The 21,958-nt window shown below is 48.4% G+C and overlaps 3 protein-coding genes across 7 annotated transcripts in view; 2 read left to right on the plus strand and 1 right to left on the minus strand.

Annotated features, from left to right (window-relative positions):
- The window catches only part of LOC102117892 (ubiquitin-conjugating enzyme E2 Q2-like), a 155,436-nt gene extending 134,798 nt beyond the window's left edge, over positions 1-20,638 (plus strand). For both annotated transcript variants that reach the window (XR_012415322.1, XR_012415324.1), the window contains exon 4: positions 20,575-20,638. The gene's annotated coding sequence lies outside the window, so the exon portion shown is untranslated. The remainder of the gene's footprint in view (positions 1-20,574) is intronic.
- Positions 5,559-16,216, minus strand: LOC135971885 (uncharacterized). 4 transcript variants are annotated; one of them, XM_073996599.1, is made up of 10 exons: positions 16,071-16,216; positions 14,281-14,400; positions 13,600-13,659; positions 12,585-12,672; positions 11,260-12,200; positions 10,915-10,992; positions 9,196-9,270; positions 8,672-8,764; positions 8,310-8,418; positions 8,110-8,200 (listed from the first exon to the last, which is right to left on the minus strand). In XM_073996599.1, the coding sequence occupies exons 1-5, from the start codon at positions 16,119-16,121 to the stop codon at positions 11,332-11,334; spliced, it is 1,188 nt and encodes a 395-aa protein (XP_073852700.1). In that variant the 5' UTR covers positions 16,122-16,216; the 3' UTR covers positions 8,110-8,200; positions 8,310-8,418; positions 8,672-8,764; positions 9,196-9,270; positions 10,915-10,992; positions 11,260-11,331. The 4 variants fall into 4 exon arrangements, with proteins under 4 accessions (XP_073852702.1, XP_073852701.1, XP_073852700.1 ...); XM_073996601.1 differs by lacking the exons at positions 8,110-8,200; positions 12,585-12,672; positions 13,600-13,659; positions 14,281-14,400; positions 16,071-16,216 and adding exons at positions 5,559-7,603; positions 7,942-8,028 and having other exon boundaries at positions 11,260-12,312; XM_073996600.1 differs by lacking the exons at positions 12,585-12,672; positions 13,600-13,659; positions 14,281-14,400; positions 16,071-16,216 and adding an exon at positions 5,559-7,603 and having other exon boundaries at positions 7,942-8,198; positions 11,260-12,312.
- A 4-nt stretch (positions 20,639-20,642) lies between the features above and the next one.
- The window catches only part of LOC141407230 (ubiquitin-conjugating enzyme E2 Q2-like), a 35,481-nt gene continuing 34,165 nt past the window's right edge, over positions 20,643-21,958 (plus strand). The window contains exon 1 of the mRNA XM_073996612.1: positions 20,643-20,679. Coding sequence (XP_073852713.1) covers positions 20,650-20,679 — 30 coding nt within the window. The 5' untranslated portion in view covers positions 20,643-20,649. The remainder of the gene's footprint in view (positions 20,680-21,958) is intronic.

The following is a 21,958-nucleotide window of genomic DNA, read 5'->3' on the forward strand; positions in this document are numbered from 1 at the left end:
CAGGGCTAGACTGCCTGGGTTCAACTTCCGATTGAGCCACTTGCTGGCTTTGAAATGCTTGACAGCTTTAAGCCTCAGTTTCTTTTCTTTGTTTTTAACTTAATCCCAAATGTGATAGTAAGTCTCAGTTTCTTGATCTGAAAAACAGAAATTATTCAATGAGAGTCTGTATGAAAACTTTAAAGGTTTTAAAGCCCCTATCTGGCTCAGGAAAGTCCTCAGCTTTAGCTGTTAAAGTTTTAAAAGCCACTTTAAAGTTTTTAAAGCCACTGCCTGGCTCAGGAAAGCCCTCAGCTTTAGCCATTGATAGCTATGATTATTATTGTGGTGGGTACACATGCATTAATGAGGCAGGAAAATGCTCAAGGATAACAACCGATACCCAGGTTATCTCATCCGACTGAGACAGATACATATACATGCATGCTCATGTTTTAGCTCAGAGCCATTTGTCTAAAACCCTCTTGAACTCAGAGGCCCAGGCAGTATCAACTTTACTTTGTAGTGGAGCCATCAGTTTTGTTAATCAATGAAGTTGACATAATGCTCTTTTTTTCTTTTTAGCACCAGCCATGTGCCTAGAGTTAACTGTGTCAAGAAAAGCATGCTTCAAGTGGCTGGAGTGAGCAGTTCAACCTGTGGAGGAATGAGAAATGATAGTGTTGAGACAAGAAACACAAAACCCAGGGTAAGGTAGGAATCACTGAAAGTCAGGCAAAGGAACTGGCATCCAGTGATGCGTCAGACTTTGCCAGCCTCTGGCCCTACAGATGGCTCTTGGGAGAGGAAAAAATTAAATCAGACCGGAGGGCACAGATCCTGAGAGAATGCCGGCAGCTCTGGGCTGTCTGTGAGAGTCCAGATTTGCTGCTTCATCCTGGGGCTTTAGGCAAGTCCCTTTTCCTCCCAGAGCTTCAGTATCCCTTCTATCAAATGATGATGTTCTGCCTTTCTCCTAGGATGGCTGTGGAGATCCAGGGAGGCAGTGGCCATAGGGATGCTATGTTAACTGCAGATGCAGCCGTAGGAGCACTTTGCTAACTGCCAACGTGAGTTCAGACTCTTCAGGCTATTTGGCACCCAGGTCTATGGTGAGGTGTGACATGTGGGATGTAAGGTTTGATGCCTGCTCTGACTCCAGTCTTGCTAACACACGCTAAACATTTGACAAATCATGATCTTACCTTGGGGAAAAGGGCAGTCTGGGAGAGCTGCTTCAAGGCAGGCTGGCTTCAATGCAGTCCGGGGCATGACTGAGATAGGCTTATGTGGTGAGGAATTGGAGGATAACTGGGTAAAAAGCTGCCATGGGCGGAGGTGTAGTGTGGGTCGCATCGAGGATAGCCCCTGGCCAAAGCAGGGAACACAGACAGAATGAGGAAGAGCTCTGTGGGGAAGGTGGGGCGTAGGGTGGAGAACCTTCAAAGTCTGAAGAGTGTGACTTGTTGGGGTTCAATGCTGTAGGCAGTAGGGAGCCATAGAAGGCTCTTAGGTGGAGAAATGACAGCTGGACATTGATGAGCAAGCCCTGTCTCCATGAGCAGCGTGGGTGGTCCTCTGAGCACACCAGGCACGAGTGTGCAGGGAGCTGGTGCAAATGCCTCTGTGTGTGGGCGAGCATCTGTGTTGTGACTCTGCCCACGCATGTGCTTCAGTGTGCCGAGTGGCTGCATGTCCCAGATCCTTGCGGCACATGCCAGCCGGTGAGGGTGCTGGGCACCTGCAGGTGGCAGAGAAGGCAGCGTATGCGTGTTTTTTGTGGGCATGTGTGTTAGTGTGTGCATGCAGGCCGTGGGGCCTCACAGCATGTGTGTGCACACTCCAGCGTGTGCGTGTGTGTCCCCCACCCTCAGGCCTGCCCCACCCATGCGTGTGACCTGCCATGTGATTTGATGTTGTCTTTCAGAATCACTATCGGTGTTCCCTGAGGAGCGTCAGCCTTGGTAGGTACATGCTTTGCTGCCTGCTGCATGGAAGGTCTGCCTGCCCCGCTGCCCCAGCCCCACATGGGGGGCCTACCTGGGACCTCAGAGCCAGGCTCCCTGCCCCTCCCTTCTGGAGCTGCAGACTTGCTCTTTGCTCTTTCTGTCTTTGTGCTGCTGGCTGTCTCACTTCTCTCCCTGCGAGCCATGGGACTCAGTGTCACTGCTCCAGGTCTCCATGGCTGAGCCTGGGGGCTCTTAGAACAGGCTCCATGCCCAAACTGGCAGATGTGGAGCCATCAGAAGGACACAGAGCTCGTGGTTTATGGTGTAGGGGCTGGGAGCTTGGAGGGAGTTGTGTATGGGGCTGGAATCTGAGGCGGTCAGAGGCCTAGGCACATCATCCTGGGCACGCTGTACCTGTCATGCAGTCTGGGTCATGCTGCCAGGGCAGGTATCCAGCTCCCAGCCTGGGAGTGCTGAGAGCCAAATCCACTGCAGATTAAGGATGATAGTTAGGGTCCCACATCCGCTATCTGTCAGCAATCCAGTGGTGATTGAGGATAAAAGTCTGAGAGTCCCATACACACGGTCATCCCACAACACACTTCACAGACCGGGCAAGGACACACAGCCCCGTTCCCTCCCTCCCAGGTACCATCATAGCTGCTCGTGTGGACTGAAGACAGGGTCCCTGGCCCCCGCTGAACCACTACCACTGACCAGCAGGCTCACTCACCTTGGCCTGTTGCTCCTAGGGGTCTCCTGTGCTATTCAGCCAAGGAGACCACAGTGCCTGCTGGCCCAGCCAAATCCTGCCTAGCGAGCCCACCTGCCTGTCCTGCCACGGACTCTCCCTCTTCTGCTTTTCCCATCATAAAGGGCCCAGCCTCACCTATGCAACCTGCAGCCCCCTGCCTACCAGTTGAGGCTCCCCTGTTAGACTTATGAGTCTATGTCTGTGGCATCGAGCTACCTGTCCTCCTTGCCTTCCCCAGGGTCCCTCAGAGGACCCTGAGCTTTCTGACTGCCCAGAGGGGCCTCTGGTGCTCACTCCAGCCAGCCATCCCCTTATAGCTTCACCATTTTGTTTCAAGCAGTGTTCCTTCTCTATCAGGCCTGGTGGCTGTTGGGTGGGGCTCCCCAAGCAAGAGGTGGCCCTGGGCCAGTGGGTTGGAAGACGGTGACCAGAGAAGAGGGAAGCCCTAGGGGCCTGGCATTGGTCTGAACTGTGGGTGGACTGCCTGGGTGCTATGAGAGAGGTCAGCATGTGTGGGGTGCGGAGGGCCGCCGTAGCCCCCGGGCACTTCCTATGAAGCTCTGGCTTCTCCCTCCATCTTCCTCCCCTTTCCCTTCCAGCCTCTCTTTTCCAGGAACCTTGCCATGCCCACACTTACACTCTCCCCTTCCCGGCCCTCTCGCAGCTGCTACGGTGCACCCATGCTCTGTACTTGCCTCACCAGCTCTGGCTTTTCTCTAACCTGTTTTCTCTCTGCGTTCTCTCCAATGCCAGCTGATTGGGTCAGGCAAGTCCATCCCGTCCTGAGAGCCCCAGGTCCCACTTTGACTTCTGAAGTGATGAACAGATCCTCCTCTTCTCAGAGACCTCCTCTCCAAGCCTGCCTGGGTGGGTGTCCTGTGACTTGACAGTGGCTCCCGCAGCCCCAGAGCCAGCCCCCTTCATCTGTGACTTAGTCTGTTGTAGTGGTGAGCTGCCACATCCAGCTGTGACCGTTGCTGAAAACTTGTGCCCCCTCTGTGGTATGCCCCTGCTCTGTTCTATAAATAGCTATAAATTCTCTCTCTCACACACACACACACACACACACACACACACACACACACGTGGCCGACTGCCTCACCTCTAGCACTGGGTATCAGTCCTCGTGCTGTCCTTGCGGAGACTTGTGGCCCAACAAGAGGAAGCTGTCTCCTGACATTGCCCCTCGAAAGGGCACCACCTCCAGGGAGCCTCCCTGTCATGCCCGGCTTGTGGACAACCAGTCCCCGCCATCCTTCTCGCCTTCTGGGCAAGCATGGGGGTGCTGTGCGGGCAGCTCTGTGGACTGACAGTCTTCCAGTCCTACTGTCCCTCGGCTGAGACTCCAACTCATTTCTGGATGACAGAGAATGTGTCCTCTGCTGGCTGTGTTATCTGTGGAGCTCAGGGGAGGGAAAAGTCCAAGCCATTTTTAGGATGCTTTCGGGAGTGGTGAAAAGGTCACACCCCTTCCAAGGGACTCTTTTCCTGGAAAGTCCCTGGAGCTTAGCTGGCTCTTATCCTGTGACGCCGGCTCTGGCCACTAGGGGGCAGGGCCGTGAACTCAGCCTGGAGGGAGCCTGCCAGGCAGCAGGCACTCTGGACAGACAGCCCACCTGGTGCAGACAGGAGAAGGAGGCAGGAGGACGGAATGGAAGACACCTGGGATGGGTGAAAGTCAGTGCTGGTATCTGTCTTCCTGGCCACAGCTAGATCAGTCTTCTGAACCTGTTGGCCGTCAGGGCTGCACTGTGCCCATTAGGCGCCATGGCAGTCCCCGTGAAATCTACCAGGTGTCACCAGGCAGCATACAGGCAACAGGCCTGGAAGATCCCCAGCAGCCCAACTGGACATGCTCAGACGCTCTGGGGCTCCTCTTTCAATGGGACAAACTGCAGGACCCACTGAGGGAAATGGGAACATACCAGGCTGAGCAGTATGGCTAAATCCATTTATTCCCAAATAAAAAACAAGAAAACGGGAGTCCCGTCACTAGGGAGCCATGACTCCATCCCCGCCTCCTTCCTCGCTCCTATGCTAGCAATAAATAAGTTTCCCAGCTGCAAATAACTATCAGGACCTCTTCTTCATATGCCAGCTGCAACCTCCACTAGGTACGATACATACAGAATGTTACACAGATACAGTATGTACATGGGGGAAGGGCGGGTCACCCCTAGCAGCCCGTGCCCTCGCCTGGTCTAACAGTTAGCTCCACTGTCCTGCCTCAGCTGCCTCTCTGAGTAAGAAGATGGGAGCACCCCTGAGGAAAAAGTAAGGAGGCCATCACACCTCCTCCAAACAAACCAACTCCATCAACCTCTGGCTCTTAAATAACAAACATCATCATCCAGAAATGTAAGGACTCAGCCTTGGTCAAGGTGGTAAAAGGTCTGTTTTTCTCCCTCCATTAGACAGGGGTCTTGTGTTGCTACCTAATGGTAAAGGGGTGACTGGGAAGGGGTTGTAGGGACATAGTGTGGGCAAAGACTGCAGACCCACTTCCCCAGGCTTATGCTGACAGGGGCCTGCTTTTATTCATTTTTATTCCATGATTTTTTTTTAAATCCAGTAACTTCTTTTTCATAACTTTTTAAAAAAACTTTGCATAAAACTTTTTTTTTACTTTTTTTCACAACTTTTTTGCCACAACTTTTCCACTGTATTTTTTATCCCGTAACTTTTTCATTCCACAACTTTTAATTCCTGTAACCTTTTTAGTTTATGTTCTTTTAATAAACACACTTACATAGTTACAATTTTGTGAGAATAAAAACTGATTATCTCATGCCAATGTTCCCGGCATTTGCACAGTCTCAATACCTTTAATACTAGAATTTTCAAGACACACAAAATTTTAAGGCAAAAACAGCACCTTGCAAGAATTTCATAATTTATTACATTATAGTAACATCACAGAAGCAGTCAAGAATGCCACGTTAGACAAAAGTCAGTATTTCTATTATACATTCTGTTTACAAGAAATCATAAATTGGTAAAAGTAAGTCTAAGAAAACTTGGCAAATAAAGCTTTGGACTGGAACTGGCATTTCTTTCTCTACTTTTCCTTCCCCTAGATTCTTTCTTTTAAACTATGGTGTTCATATTTTAAAATGTTTTAACTTATTTCAAGACATTAATACAGCAGTTATGTTTTTGAATAGTTATTTGAAAGTGACTGTAAGATAAAGTTTTAGAGAAGCTATTATGGATGGGGTGATTTACATTTTCATGTTTTGTAGAAAGCAGCTTTGGTTTTAGAACTGAGTTTTTTCATTTTGGGAAAACCTATCAGGTTTAATCAAACACTTTAAAAATAATTTTCATATATTGCAGTCTTTCAATAGGCATTTTGATTCTTTACTTCCTACAGAAATTCAAATTTATTCAGTTGAACTCACACTTTAAAATTCTATGTTTCTGCTGAACTCTAACCTTCTAATGTCGCCTTCTAAGCAAATTGAAAGCTGCCTTATACTGAATGAGGAAGAGAACAAATACTTGGCTAAATGAGGTATTGCAAATGACTGCATGCACTTAGAAGAAAGACTTAAGTTATTGTCATAGGATTTCCATCTCTTTAGCTTTTTCTTAAACTTATGACAAAATACCTACACAAAGAGTAGTATTTCAGGTAATATAGCACATTTATTTTTCAAACTGACATTCAGCTTAAATATGCCGGTATGTGATTTAATCCATAGGTACCTGATGAACACATTATTGTCAGATAGGTTACAGATGCTAAACGCTATCTGAAGGTCATTCCTAGACATTTATATGTGTCAGGGTAAAAGTGAAGTGATTTGAACTATCAAAATACCTTTGAAATAATTTATCAATGTATTAGAAAAACCCAGTTTCAGAATGATAAAGAAAAACTGTTAGACCAAATAATTTGGCTAATTAACAGTGGTACAATCCCTTTTTAGGTCATAATCCCTTTTTAGGTTATCAAAAAGGAGTAATATCTTCATGAGTCCAGAGCACATACAAATCCTAAGGGGAGTACCATAGTAACGCACTCATTCTTGGCTCCAAAACAAATGAAAAGTATTCTATCCTGCACACATCTGCCAGAGCAGGCCACTTTCCTCCTTTGGGAGATTTAAAAATCTCCCCAAAATGTTATTACGCCCATCGCCAATACACAGAAAAAGGGAGAAAGGCTCTCTCCAGTGTTCCATCTTTAAACAACTGTAAATGTCACTACTCACAGTGGCACATTACAAACTAATAAACAGCGCACTTGAGGGCAAACCACATATTGAGCTAATGAAGAGCTCACTGTGATTAGGAGTCGATCAAGCATACTAGCAGAACATAGGCAAATTTTATCTGAATTCCGTAAAGAATATACATGCTGCAATAACATTAAAAAATCATGGCAGCCTATTCCAAACCAGCAAGAACAGTTTTGTGCAGATAGTGGGTCTTTGCGTGTTTGAACTCCCAACACACAGGGCAAACTCGATATGCGTGCTAATGACCTACAGTTATCAAATAAAAAGAAAAATGCTAAAGGATGCCATAGTGAACATGAGGGAAAGACCCACTCTTCTGTAATTTTTACAAATAAATTTAAACTAAGTTAGAAACACAAATAAACATGAGGGGCTCTAACATTCAAATGAAGTAAATGAATTGTGTAGGAGATTAACCCCTAAACTTTTTTTGTTTGTTTGTTTTTAAATTTCTTGACCAGCTCTTAGATGATGGTTATGTTTATCTCCCTGATCTCGGCACGGTGAAAAGAATGGCATGCAGGGGTTGCTGCCCAAGCCTCAGTGCTCCTGGAGAGTCCTGCGTTAGAGGAAGCAGCTGCACGATCTGCTGTGCCGTGGGGTTGTGGTGGGGAGAACCCTCTCTGGCCTCTCCTGGTGCAGGCTCCACGCTGTCAGTGAGGCTCAGCCACGAAGATCTTCAGACAGAGGGAGGAGGGGATCTGAGGTCAGTGCGAGCCTCCCCTGCTCCTGCCCGCCCACCCGGCCTGAGCGCTCTACCCACCACCCTGCTTGTCAGCACACCCAAGATCCTGGGGGATTCGGGCTCCTAGAGCGGCCTGATCAGCAGGGCTCTGGACAGTGGTCAAGTATTTGTCGTGCCCCTCATTGTGGTCGCCCACAAGCCACAACACCTGTCCCTGCAGCTCCAGCAGGTTCACCTGGAGGGAGGGGTGCTTAGCTGCCATGCCGGTGCCAGTGCCCAAATTCACCCTCACCCCTACTCCCACCCCCACAAAGATGTTGCACACCCTACTTGCATCTCCTGGTCCTGGGCCAGCCTGATGATGTCCTCCTGTCCCAGTGACGCATTTTGGCACTGCCCCCTGTCTGGTGTACTTTCCTGTGGGAGGACACAACTCAGAGGCTGGGGCCCCTCTGACGGCCCTGCAGCTCCCCCTGCCGTACCCTGGCCTCCCGCTCACTTATGGTGTCTGTCCCAAGAGGTGGATGAATCGAAGCTCTAGTTTCTCCCCATGCTCCTTCAGGTCCACCTTGTCCTCCATAAAGTCGCTCTGGAGCCAAAATAATGGGGTCACATCTCAAGATCCACCTGCCTTGCCCCACCCACACCGTTCTTGGCCCCCTTCAGGGCTCGGTGGGTCTCCCCACACACAGACTCACCCCCAGTCCCTGGGGTCCTCTGGGATGAAGCCACTGGGTGAGCCAGGGGCTGGCAGCACACCCTTTGCTCTTCCTGGGCACTGGCTCCAGCATCGTTGAAAAATGCCACCTGAAGGCAAGAGATGAGTATTCTTGTAGGGACATACACAGAACAACCGGGGCAGGGAGGTGGAGCACAGCCCCTTCCCTTGGGGCTCAGAGTGTGCACCTGTTGGTCACAGTGAAATGGTGTTTGACCACTGGCTCCCAGAAGGAGTGAAAGTCCACAGAAATCAGAAGGCAGGGAAACCAAGAACATAAGGGGATCTGGGAGGGACCAGCGAGGAAGGTGACAAAGTAGGGGCAGGGAAAGTCAGGCTCACCTGACCTCCAGGCTCTCCCGGTCCTCAGGGATGTCCTGCATGGGCCGAGGTGCCTCCTCCTCCTCACTGTCCAGATGTCCTCCTCCATCTCTTCTAGGGAGTGGCCAGAGGGGTCCTCAGACAACCCAACAAGGGAAGTGGGGGCCCACCTCTGCCCCCACCCTCACTGTGTAGCCCTGAGCCAGCCCATTCCCAGAGGGGAATGAGCTGTTCTGTATTATTACTTTTAAGAACCAAGATCTTGCTATATTGCCAGGAACAGTCCCACTAGTCCCACTACCGATTGGTGCCAGAGTCCTGACCTGGTCCCTTTCTGACCTGGGCCAGTTCTCCCGTCTTTAGGCAACCTGATGGCCTCCTGCTCCCAGGAGGTCACCATATTGATACCGAACTTAGCGCGGACACCCGGTCCGCATAATGACCAGCTGTGTTAAAGGTGTCTTCCAACTCCTCAATCCTATGCTGCTAACAGTCCCCCTTTCCTCCTGGGGCTCTCGCCTCTTCCTCCGAGTGGTCTCCCGTACCTTCCCCAGGGAGAACCATGAGGCTCAACCTGGCTTTAGCTGCTGTTTCTGCTGGCTGGTAGCTTCCAGGTGCTCCTAAGAGGCCAGGAAAGAGGGTGAGAAGGCACGGAGGTTGCCAGGTTGTCCCTCTTGGGGCCCTGTCCTCAGCAACTCCCTCCCTGGGGTCGCCTGCAACTTTTGGCGGGCCAGCTTAGCCACTGCTTTGCCCTGAGCTTTCTGCTGCTGCAGCTGGTCCAGGAGCTGGGTCTGCAGCAGTAACTGCCTGTGCAGCACCTCCTCCTCAGAGGTCAGCTGCTGCTAAGCGACCACATACTGCTGCAGCTGACACAGGTACTGGTCTCCCTGCTGCTGCAGACTCTGAGCCTCTTGGCTCTTCAGCTCCACCTGCAGGATGATCCTGGGCATGAGGGCATTTACTAGCTGGCTTCCAGATTCCTGGCCCATGAATAGGGTAGCAAGGGCACTGTGGGGCTCTGTGGCCTGCCCAGGCCCCGGTCCCTTGCTCCAGGCCTCAGAGACTGCCTTCCTTGCCTAGAACCCCATGCATCCTTCCCCAGCCTCAAATCTCACATCCTTTTCCCCACCATTTAAACTGTAGGCCACAGACTGGTGGAATAGCAAGGAGAGCCAACCAGCATCTGCTAAGTGTACTACATGACTACTGTTTCCATGTGTTATCTCATTTAATCCTCAGCACCTCTGCAAGGAAAACGCTAACTTCCTTTTGAACTTAAAGAAACAGAGACATAGAGATGCAAGGTAGTTGAATGATAACCAGTGGAACTGAGGCCAGAATCCAGTTTGAATCTAAGGATTCTTTTTGGTTTTTCCGTTTGGTTTTGTTTTGAGACAGTGTCACTCTGTGTCCCAGGCTGGAGTGCAGTGGTGCAGTCTCAGGTCACTGCAAACTCCACCTCCTGGACTCAAATGATTCTCATGTCTCAGCCTCCTGAGTAGCTGGGATTACAGGCATGCACCACCAGGCCTGGCTAATTATTATTATTATTTTTTGAAATTGTAGTAGAGATGAGGTTTTGCCATGTTGGCCAGGCTGGTCTCAAACTACTGATCTCAAGTGATTCTCCTGCCTCAGCCTCCCGAAGTGCTGGGATTACAGGCATGAGCCACCACACCCGACATTAGGAGCCTCTTTTTTTTTTTTTTTTTTTTTTTTTGAGACAGAGTCTCACTCTGTTGCCCAGGCTGGAGTGCAGTGGCCAGATCTCAGCTCACTGCAAACTCTGCCTCCCGGGTTTATGCCATTCTCCTGCCTCAGTTTCCCCAATAGCTGGGACTACAGGCACCTGCCACCTCACCTGGCTAGTTTTTTGTATTTTTTAGCAGAGACGGGGATTCACTGTGTTAGCCAGGATGGTCTCAATCTCCTGACCTCGTGATCCGCCCATCTCGGCCTCCCAAAGTGCTGGGATTACAGGCTTGAGCCACCGCACCCGGCCAACTTCTTATACCACTGTCTCTTCCCCTGTGACTGGGGGACTCCATGCCTCTAGCTGGGACGATGATATCCAGACCTGGGGGGAGCCCAGGGCTCCCCACCTCTAAAAGTCAGAGGGAAAGATGCAAGAAACAGTAATAGGACTGCCCTGGAGAGTGCTGGGATCACCTGCCCCCAGGTTGCAGCTGCCTCTGGCCTGGCGCCTCCCTTCCCCAGAGGCTGGTGCCCGCCTCCCAGCCCTTCTTGGATGGGTCAGAGGTTACCGTGTCTTTCAGCTCGCCCAGCGTCTTCAGCTCCTTTACTTGAGGCTCCAACTGCAGTGCGCTCTTGTTCTCATTGTTCTGGACAGAGAGAAGCAATCATTGGCCACCCGCTATAGCTGAAGACCCCAGAACTTGGTGTCTGCCTGCCATGGCACCGGGAAGGGTGGAGGCAGGTTAGAAAAATCATCCCTTCTCTCCCACAGCCATCAGAGCAGGGCTCTGGCTCACAGGTGCCTTTAGAAGTACCATTTCATGTGAGGACTACAATGCCCCATTTTACAGGTGGGGAAACAAAGGCCTGGAGGGCTAGGGAAGAGGGCAGGCTCCCCAGGTGGGGCAACCCACCGGCTCCTCGAAGCTACTGTGTGGCTCCGCCTGCTGCTCGTAGAGGGCTTCCCACCCCAGCTGCAGCATCCTCTACAGCTCCCGCAGCCTCTCCAGCTCCCGCAGTGTCTCCTGCTCCCACAGCCTCTGATCCTGCTCCCGCAGCCTCTCCTGTTCCAGCAGCTCCTCCACTTGGTCCAGCAGCTGCTCCTCCTCCAGCAGCCTCTTCTGCTCCTCCTGTTGCCTGTCCCGTTCCAAAAGCTTCTCCACCTGCTCCAGCAGCCTCTCCTGCTCCCGCAGTCTCTCATCCTGCTCCCGCAACCTCTCCTGTTCCAACAGTTCCTCCACCTGGTCCAGCAGCCTCCCCTGGTCCAGCAGCCTCTCCTGTTCCTCCTGCCACCTCTCCTGTTCCTCCTGCCACCTCTCCTGTTCCAATAGCTTCTCCACCTGCTCCAACAGCCTCTCCTGCTCTGGAAGCCTCTCCTCCTCCCGCAGCCTCTCATCATGCTCCCGCAGCCTCTCCTCTTCCAGTAGCTTCTCTACCTGGTTCAGCAGCCTCTCATGCTCTAGCAGCTTCTCCTCCTCCTCCTCCCATCTCTCCTGTTCCAACAGCTTTTTCACCTCCTCCAGCAGCCTCTCCTGCTCTGGCAGCCACTCCTGCTCACGTATCCTCTCCTCCTGCTCACGTATCCTCTCCTCCTGCCTAGATTGCCTCTCCTCCTGCTCATGTAGCTTCTCCTCCTGCTCATGTATCCTCTCCTCCTGCTCACGTATCCTCTCCTCCTGCTCACGTAGCCTCTCCTCCTGTCTCCTGTTCAGGAGACTCAACATCCGATTGTTTTCCACCTCGGCCTGGAGCTGTCTTCCCAGACTCTCCAGCTCCTTCCTTAGGTGTTTGGTCTCATCTTGTAGCTGCTCCACCTCAGAGGGCCCTCCTGGGGAATCTGGGGCCCGGGGTTCAGCTGAGAAAGGAAACAGACAATAAGGGTCTCTGGATTCTCAAAAAAAAAAAAAAAAAAATCCTCCCATTGGTGCAGAGCTCCTCCTCTCAGGCTTCCCAAACTTGGCCTCACTGCTAAGGATTCCTCGCACCCAGATGGTAGCTAATCTTCCAAGCCACTTTCAATGGAGAGCACTGTGGGTGGCTGACAATGGGCACTCCTCCCTCTTTGCTGATGGGGACACCAAGGCTCAAGCAGATGACAAGGCTTGCAGTCTCCTGGCACAGACCTCTCTCCCTCTGCCTCAAAGCCCTTCCATCCACCCACCTCCCTGGGGCATTCTAAGCCACCCCCACAGTCCTCTGATGCCGGTCCTGCTCCCAGGTCACGCCAGCCCCATCTTACCCCTCTGGTGTTTGAGTTTGAACAAGCTCCTCCCAAGCTTCTGTACCCGATGTATCTCACGCTTCTTCTCCTCCTTCAATGTGTGAACCTGCCCAAAGCACAGGGCGAAAGGGCCTTGGTGATAGGGGCTGAACCTCTAGAGACAGAGTTTGAGAAAGGCCCCCCCGTTCTGCCAGCTTGTGATTTAGAAAGGTGCGTTCATTCAACAAACATGTGCTGAGCACCTACAGGCCAGGTGTGGTTCTTCACAGCGGAGATAGAAGACAGAAAAGGACAGACAGGAGCCCTTGGCCCTGAGGTTTCCATTCTAGGGGCCTTTAAATCTCGGACTCCCAGAGTGAACAGAGACCTTTGACACTCTCTACCGCGTCCAGAAACAGGAGCCCAAGGAGGAGAGAAGGCTTGTCCAGACTCAAAAAGCAAATTAGGGACTGAGTCAGGGCAGAAATACAGGCCCCTGACAAACAGCGAAGCTAGTGCTTCCCTGAGAGGCAACAACCCCAGGGCATGTGTGGCAAGGAGTCGAGCAGGGGTGTCTGGAGAAGAGAGAGTCAGCAAAGAGGGCAGTGCAGAAGAGCCATGCTGCACGGTCTGTGCTCTGGGGTCCATCCAGGTGAGGCCTGGGTGCCCCAGCTCCCCATTTACCCTTGGCACCAGGGGCCCCTAGACCCTTTCTTCAGGGCCTCAAGGGGAAACGAGTCCAGGTTTGGCAGCGTGGAATCAGAGGACGCCACTGGACTCTTCCCAGTGAATGGATGTTTTCACTGGGTTGACTGATTATTGCGGAGCTTTGAGTCCGGGGCTCCTGCTAGTTCTTGGTACTGGCTCTGAGGTGCATGCAGAGAGGAGGAGTTGGAGGAGGATTGCGGGGAGGGGTAGAGAGAACAGTCATTAGGGCTGGGGAGGGGTGTGTCTGGGCTGTCTCAGCTGGGAGAGGGGCAGCCAGCCCCTGCTGTGGAAGGAGGTTGGAGGGCTGGCCTGCAGGGTCACTGAACCTCGGCCCAGGGCCTCTTACCTGCAGATCTTTCAGGTTAGTAGATGACACAGGGCCCTCCCCATAGACACCTGTTGCTGACTACAAGAGATGAAAGTGCACATGGAGATGTTCTGTCCCCCTCAGTGTCTAAGCCCTCTGACTTCCTTTCTTCCCCATCAACTGACAAAAGTTTCTTTTCTGCCTATCTTGGACCTTTTGTCCTATAACTCCTTTGTGCCAACTTCTCTCATGGTTTTTATCTCCCCACCATCCCACCCTGGGGCCCTTTCAGTGACTCCTAAAGGGACAGCCTGATGGCAAGTGACTCTTCTCATTGGCCTGGCTTCCCCTTGAGACTGGGAATGAGAAAACTCAAGCAGCAGTGACCATTTCGTGGATGTCCTGGGTGTTTACAGCAGGCCATGTACTAAGGATTCACATAAAAGCAACAATAACAAATCTCATTTAAACTTCACAAATGGAAGTCAAAAAATACCACCTCTATTATACAGATGTGAAAAGAGAGGCCTGAAAGACCTCAAGCAACTTGCCCTATATCATATCTTAATTAATCCCTAATCAATCATTAGCGGATGGAGAGGCAGGATTCAAACCCAGAATTCTTAACCAGTACCCAACAGTCCATCCACAATCTTAACAATTCTCCTCTACTGCCCCTTGGGTCCCCTGTCCCCAGGAGCCTGGCCAGCCAAGACTCACATCCCCAGGTGAGCGGTAACCACCAGAAGTGGCGGTGTCAGGGCTACTGCCATTGATTTTCTTTTTCCTGTTAGCTCCTGCTGGAACGCCAGGGCTCTTCCTCTGCCAATATTCTTTTAACTGTGGGAAAGAGGAGCAGTGACACTCATGAGAACTATCAGCCCCTACAGCCACACCCTCCTTCACAGTTTTGACCAAATACTCTTCTACACCATCTGATTTAATGCCACCACCAACTGTACAAGGTGTTGTCACAATCCTTTAGTGACTGAGAGGGATATCATGGTTAGAAAAAAAAAAAAGAAAAAAAGAAAAAGGCAATACTGGAACTTAAACTCAGTTTTCTGACTCCAAGCTCTGGAGTTTTGCCATGAATCAGCATCTGCCAGGGACCAAAACCGGGGCGGAGTTAGAACAGTAAACATGAAGGAGGCAGGAACTGTATGCCGTGTGGTTTAGAGTCATACATCCTCACATGTCCGTTAGTGTGAAGAAGTGCACCAGTACCTCTCACACTTTCATATAAATGTGTCCTCATGACAGAAGGCAGCTTTTTTGTTAAATCTGGGAATTTTTCAGAAAGAGGACAACCCAAGCCTGATTTCAGAGAGAAGTCTGTATGTACTTCGAAACCTATGTGACTGTCATCCCTAAGGACATTAATGTTCGATCTGAAGAGAATCAAGGGAAACTGATGCTTCAGAAAGATGTCCCACATTCATCCTGTGGCACTCAAAGTACCCCAGGTTTGAGATGATATGAGCAAGATTCAAGCTGTCAGTTTAGTTTTCCAAGATCTACTCTACTGAAGATGAACTAATCTCACTTCAGAGACCACTGACTGAAGGGCCATCTGGTCCCAGAACTGTGGAGAACTCAGAAAAGAATGTTAAAGTCTCTCTGCAAAGTAGAAGCCTGGGAGAAAACCAAACCAAACCCGTTCTCCCATGGCCACCCAGAGATACTGTCAAGGTTTTGAGCACACAGGGGAAGTGCAGGCTTTTCCCACTGTCAGTGTCTCTGTGAAGGGAGTAAGGCGGCCTGAAACCTCTTGTTCCTGGGTCCTATAGTCCCCATTCCCCTTCCAACTGGAAATTTGTGCTGTGACCAGAGGAACAGGAAATGGGGTGAGAAAACTTAGGGAATGGGGTTGTAAGATGAAAGGCTGGTCTTGCAGCAGTAATGACAGTTCCTAGGGGGACTGTGACATCACCACATTCCACTCCTCCCAGGGGAGGGGATCACATCAGCGCGATGCGATGCCCGAGTCACCCACCACTCCATGATGGGGGAGGGAAACACAGGATTCAGACCCAGGTCCTTGGAGATACCAGCCCAAGGAGCCCAGGGAGGTGGAGCTTGGGACAGCAGGAAGGGAGGGCAGAGTCTGCAGTAGGGAGCCCCGGGAGTCACCAGCCTAAAGTCACCCAGGGACGACTGGCGAGGGTGGGGCCTGGGGCTAGGGGACCCAGGTCCTGGAAGATGGAGGCCCAAAGAGCCCAGGGAGGTCGGGCTTGGGGCAGCAGGAGGTGAGGGCTGAGTATGGAGCGGGGAGCCCCAGAAGCCGCCCGCCAAAAGTCACCCTGGGGTAAAGATTGGCAAGGGAGGGACTGGGCTGCTTGCTGAAGGGGTGGAGCTGACTGACAAGAATTTGGTGGGGGGAGCCCAGAGTCGCTGGTGTTGGGGGTCCCATTCCGGTATGCCTCAGGAGTAGTTTGGACTCTGGCAATGGTCTTGTCGTCGGAGGGGATCTGTGACTGGGTTGGGGGCTATGACCTGGTGTGTTTTACCTTTTTCTTGGCTGCGGTGAATTTTCCCTGTCGTGTTTTTTCTGACATCATGGGGTGTGGAGGGAGGCGGGGTTGGGGTCACATCAGCGAAATCCCAGTGAGCACGGCTGAATGCCTCCAGTCACCTACCAGGCCGCTGTGCAACTGAGCCAGAGGAGGTGTAACCAGGGCCCCACTAGAACTCAGAAGAGGGGCGTGGCCTTAATGCTCCAAGCCCATTGGTCAGTGAGAAAAATGAAAGGGAAAGGAGGTGTGGCCAGGCGGCAGGTGTCCAGAGGGACCTGTGCCATCACAAGGAAAGCTGCCCATGCAGCTGCTGTTCCCGCCCACTCAGAGAGACTGGAGGGGCTGCCCACTCGGAGAGGGGAGGGGCTGGCTTTTGCTTTAAAAGCTTTCAAACTGTAAAAAATAAACTTAAAAAACTATACATGTGTATACTTTATATATATGTTTGTCTATGTGTGTGTATCTATGTTTTCCTCCAGAGCTGTCTTCATTATCCAGCTTCTACGCAAAGTCTATGATTTTGGCCTATATTTTTCATCTTCAAATGGAGTACAAGAATTACCAGTATCACCTTCACTGCGATACAGACCCTAGAAAAATGGAAAATCCATAGCATGCTTGATGATTAATGAAGCAGACTATAGTACCAACATTCCAATAAGACAAAATAATCACAATGATTTCTCTTTTTTGGAAGAACATTTCTCTTATTCTCCTACATTATTAAGATTTTTTGTTTTTTAAATGAGAAACCTGTCTGATATCTTAAAAAACACAAAGCTTTTGGGCCGGGTGCGGTAGCTCACGCCTGTAATGCCATCACTTTGGGAGGCCGAGGTGGGTGGATCGTCTCCGGCAGGAGTTCAAGACCAACCTGGCCAACATGATGAAACCCTGTCTGTACTAAAAATACAAAAACTAGCCAGATGTGGTGGTGGGTGCCTGTAATTCCAGCTATTTGGGAGGCTGAGGCAGGAGAATTACTTGAACCCAGGAGACGGAGGTTGCAGTGAGCCAAGCTCATGCCACTGCACTTCAGCCTGGGCGACAGAGCAAGACTCCATCTCAAAAGATGTAAAATAAAATAAAATAAAATAAAATAGAAAATAAGGAAGAACACAGAGCTTTCAATTTAATAAGCACTTAAAGCTCTCTACTGGTTTAAGAGAAACACAAGTCCCGTTATTCTAGAATCACCTGGCCTCTCTAAGCCTTGCAAATGAAACTGAATTTCTCACTTGACACTGTGCTTTGCAATCATGAAAACCAATAATTATATTATGTCACTGTGTACTGCTTGTTACCTGAATTCCACACTAGGCTGGGATCATGGGTTGAATCTTTCATGATTTTCTCCATAACCTGTGTGCTTCTTATCCCAGAGCAAATTAAACTTTTTTCTAGAGTTCTACCATTTACAGTTAATAGACAAGAGTGATTCTCAAAATGTAGTCTATGCACTAGCAGCACCAGCAGCACCTGAGATCTTTTCATAAGTGCAAATCCTCAGGCCCCATCCTGGACCTGGTGAATCAGAAACTCTGGAGTAGGGCTCAGCAATCTGTGCTGCAGTAGTCCCTCCAGGTGTTCAAGAACCTCTGGCATACAGCAGGCAGAAAAATGTTTCCTTCTGTAGGTCCAAAGCCAGATATACCATATGTTCTGCCTTGTTATGCAACAATGACATGCAATTAAAAGATATAAATCTCCTTCCTACTCCCACCCTCTATCCAATGTCTTTTATTTTTGTGAGTTCAATAAGAAAACAAGTGGCAATCAGAGATTTAGTCTAAAATATATATTTACAAGTGTCAGTTCTCATCCAGGCTGATCTCATACAAAACCATTGACATCCTTTTACATCTCAAGTTTTAAAAAAGTATCTTCACAATGTGAGACTCAGGCACACTAGCAGTTCTATCATAAAACACCAAATAGATTGGAATGTCCAACCTTACTAGAGAAGAAAAGTGGAATCATTGGCTATATTTTCAAATTGCATTCAACAGGAAATTTAAGTTTTGAATTTTTTTTCACCTTCATACTTACAAGTTATTAGAATTAAACCAGAATACACCATTCTTTCAAAGCCTGTAGCCAGGCAAAGTTTTACTGTATTATTTCTTGCTTTCAATGGATATAAAGCAGATTCCTGCTAGGCACATTTTGTATATCTGCAAGGATGCAGAACCAAAAAGTTCCATCTGTTCAACATTAAAACAAAAGTCCTGTATACCTTGGATGGTGAGTGCAATACTTCAGCATTAGCCCCAAAGCCTCAATTATGAAAAGATACCAAGAACACCACTAGCAATCAAAACTAAACTCTCGACCAGGAGCAGTAGTTCACACCTGTAATCCCAGCACTTTAGCAAGCCAAGGTGGGAGGATTGCTTGAAGTCAGGAGTTCAAGACTAGCCTGGGCAGCATAGCGAATTCATGTCTCCACAAAAAGTTTTAAAAATTAGCTGGGTGTGGTGGCACAGAGCTGTAGTCCTAGCTACTTGGCAGGCTGAGTTGGGAAAATTGCTTGAGCCCAGGAGTTTGAGGCTGCAGTAGCTATGATTATGGCACTGCACTCCAGCCTGGGTGACAGAATGAAACTTAGATCATTATATTTTCTCCCGCTCCTGTTTACACTAAAATCACTCAGTTAAAAGGCTTTCAAATTTGGCAGGATAAAAATTAAGTGAAATGTGACTTTGGAGCTTGGCTAGTGAAAGAAAGAAAAGAGAGAAAGAACAGAGAAAAGAAACATGTTTTATGACTTGAGTTTATCTGTCTGGTGACCTTGCAGCTGCACAGCTAGAGAAGCAGCGTCTTCACAATGCCTGGGAAAGGAGGAGAGGTAAGGCTCACTAGCCTCAGAAAAACAGGCAGTTAATTTTTAAAGTACTCCACCTCTTTTTCTTTCTTAGGGGAAATTGGGTTTTTTTTTTTTTACATACAACTGAGTCTTTGCTTACACATTCTTTAATTTCTTTTAATTCCTGTTTCACCCCAGCCCTCCTGTAGTCCCTTCTGTGCTAGAGGTCAGAGTGTCCAGGTCTGTGTCTAGATCACCCTGCCTCATCTTCATTATGTATTTAGCACAAAACAGAGCACATTGGGTGCATAACAAATCCACACTGGGGCTTGGCTTCCTTTTAAGCATGAGGATTTTTGGTGGATCCTAATTTATGGTTCAACCTTCCTGTTTCCACTTGCTTCATTGTTCGTTTTGGGAAGGCTTAGTCTATGCTTCATTAGCCCATTCTAATCCTGTGTCTTCTTTCTTTATCCTTTCTAAACCTAATTCTTTCTCTTCAACTCTTTTCTTGGTCAGAGACACCCAGAAAATTGTTCCTGACCATGTGAAGTGAGTTGCCTTATTAGATCCCATTTGAGTCACCTTATACATTGAAAAACATTTTAAACAATGAAAACCACGTTTGTGCATGTAGTTTACCTTGCTTACTTCCTTAAAGTAAATATGCTTACAACACAATTTGGACTTGAACATGGAAATTCACAGTTATTCATTGTAGTTTCCTAGTGAATTATTAGTTTTTAGACAGACACTTAAGAGCCTATTAAGTATCAAGTGTTTTACAGGTTTCCTTTAATCTTTACCATTCTGGGAAAGTTTTCATTTCTTTGTTTTACAGATGAGTAGACTCAAACTCAGGGAATTAGATATGATATCCAAGCTCATCTAGATTTCCAGGCTCTGTCTGCTGGATCACATTTGCTTCTGTACTTTTAACTGACTGTGATTGAAATATATAATTTTATAATCCATGTGTAACAAAGCTACCTGTGTGTGTTTTTTTTTCTTTTTCTTTCTTTTTTTATTGGTAGCCTCATTAATGCATCAATGTTCTCTTGTTTGAAGTCGTAAGTTTGTTTTTTTTTTTTTTTTTTGAGACGGAGTCTCGCTCTGTCACCCGGGCTGGAGTGCAGTGGCCGGATCTCAGCTCACTGCAAGCTCCGCCTCCTGGGTTCACGCCATTCTCCTGCCTCAGCCTCCCGAGTAGCTGGGACTACAGGCGCCCGCCACCTCGCCAGGCTAGCTTTTTTTGTATTTTTTAGTAGAGACGGGGTTTCACCGTGTTAGCCAGGATGGTCTCGATCTCCTGACCTTGTGATCCGCCCGTCTCAGCCTCCCAAAGTGCTGGGATTACAGGCTTGAGCCACCGCGCCCGGCGAAGTCGTAAGTTTCTAAGGAAACAAGGTAGCAATGAGAAATTGGGCAAAATCTGGAACTTCCTTCCTCCGTCTTTATTGTTGTCATTCTGCTAGGTGTCAGTTGTAGTGATTATACCCCAAGCCATAGTAACTGTCTTAAACTAGATGCTCCCAAAAATATTTTAAAGAGTTTTTTAAAATCTGTAAGCTGCAGTTGAGCAGTAAGAAACTTTTTTATTTCCTCCTGGATTGATTGCCGTACACATAACATTATTGATGTCTTCTAAGGGCTCTTTAACATAATGCTTATTTACTGAAATGTGTTTTGTAGCTTCATCAGCAATTGAAGTGGTTGATATGTGGACTCTGCAGATTAGATAACCTTCCTAAGCACCTGGGTGTTGAGATGCCAGATCAACCACTACCCATGGGTCAGGTAAAGTAAAAATTCTCTAGTGTTCAAGAGATAAAATAAACTGTCTCAAACAAAAGTCAAACTAGGATTTTTTTTATTACTCAACTTATTTAGAAGTTAGTTTTTCTGTTCCTATTGAAGTGTTTTGTTTGTTCTGTTTTAGATACTAAAAATAACCTTTTCATTCTTTGGAGTTGCTGGTATTTAGTATGATAGGCAAACAATTGCCCTTTTCCCTAACACCAGCTTTTTGTTGTGAATATTCCTGGTGTCCATAAATGTTCTCGTGTCTTTCATTGTTTGTCTTTGCTCAGTGAATTACCTTCGCCTAGAAATGCCATCTCCTTAAGTCTGTCTGTGCTGCTTAAGGACTCACCCAAATGTTATCTCCTGCAAGCAACAAAAATCTCCACTAGGTCACCACTACCCCTAACTTCTTCCTGAATTTACCTATTTAGGCCTCAGTTATTGACATTTTAGTATAATACATGAGAATTTAGCTCTTATACCACCCACTTTCCCTTCCTCAAATATTATCTTTAGTCACACAAGTAATCACTATTTATCATTAGGACTTCATAAAGCCAAGTTTTCTAGAATATTTAGGATAGGATATTTCTTTTCATGGTCCTGCCTTTTGTTTTGCAGTGTCTTCCTCATAATAGTAACTTCTAATTTAAAAAACTCTGTCGTAGCCCTTTCTCTGAGATCTCCTTCTCTTCCAAAGCCTTTGGCTCCTCTGTGCCCATTTTGGCAGGTCGTTCTTTGGGTTGGCTGTGCAGATGTCATCTTGAGGTTTTTCTCATCTGCTCTCCTAGAGTAGATCCACTGTTTCCTGGATCCCATGTCATCTTTCTTGGCTTTCCCTTTGTCATTTTACATGACTGTATCTTCCAGCAAAACCGAAAAGAAGCATGGAGTGACATATTTTCTGATCTCTAGCTTCTGAAAAAATGCAATGCAGTGTTTGGGTTTTGGAGCCAGTCTGAGATAGGTTTGAATCTTGGTTCTACTGCTTATTAGCTGTATGCCCTTGGGCTGATTCCCTAAGTGCTGTGTGCATCAATTTTCCATTTGCAAAATGGGGGAGCCAGCAATAGTATTAGTACCTATGTTTCTAGGGCGCTATGAGGATTAAATGAGTTGGTATATGTAAACCATTTAGAACAGTGCCTGGTGCATAGCACATCTCCATCACTATTCACTTTTGTCATAGTCTACCCTCACACTTGATGGATAGTTTGGTTGATTATGTATTTCTAGGTTGAGGATAATTTTACCTTAGAATTTCAAAGTCTGC

The sequence above is a fragment of the Macaca fascicularis genome, chromosome 7 (genome assembly GCF_037993035.2).
Source record: "Macaca fascicularis isolate 582-1 chromosome 7, T2T-MFA8v1.1".
Lineage (NCBI taxonomy): Eukaryota > Metazoa > Chordata > Mammalia > Primates > Cercopithecidae > Macaca > Macaca fascicularis.

Bases quoted from the DNA above. Each gene is read 5' to 3' on its own strand.
- LOC135971885 (XM_073996599.1), bottom strand. From the start codon at position 16,121: ATGATGTCAGAAAAAACACGACAGGGAAAATTCACCGCAGCCAAGAAA. The intron at 14,401-16,070 runs GTAAAACACACC...TCTTTCCCACAG, and splicing joins TCACCGCAGCCAAGAAAAAG to TTAAAAGAATATTGGCAGAG. The intron at 12,673-13,599 runs GTAAGAGGCCCT...TGCTTTGGGCAG, and splicing joins CTAACCTGAAAGATCTGCAG to GTTCACACATTGAAGGAGGA.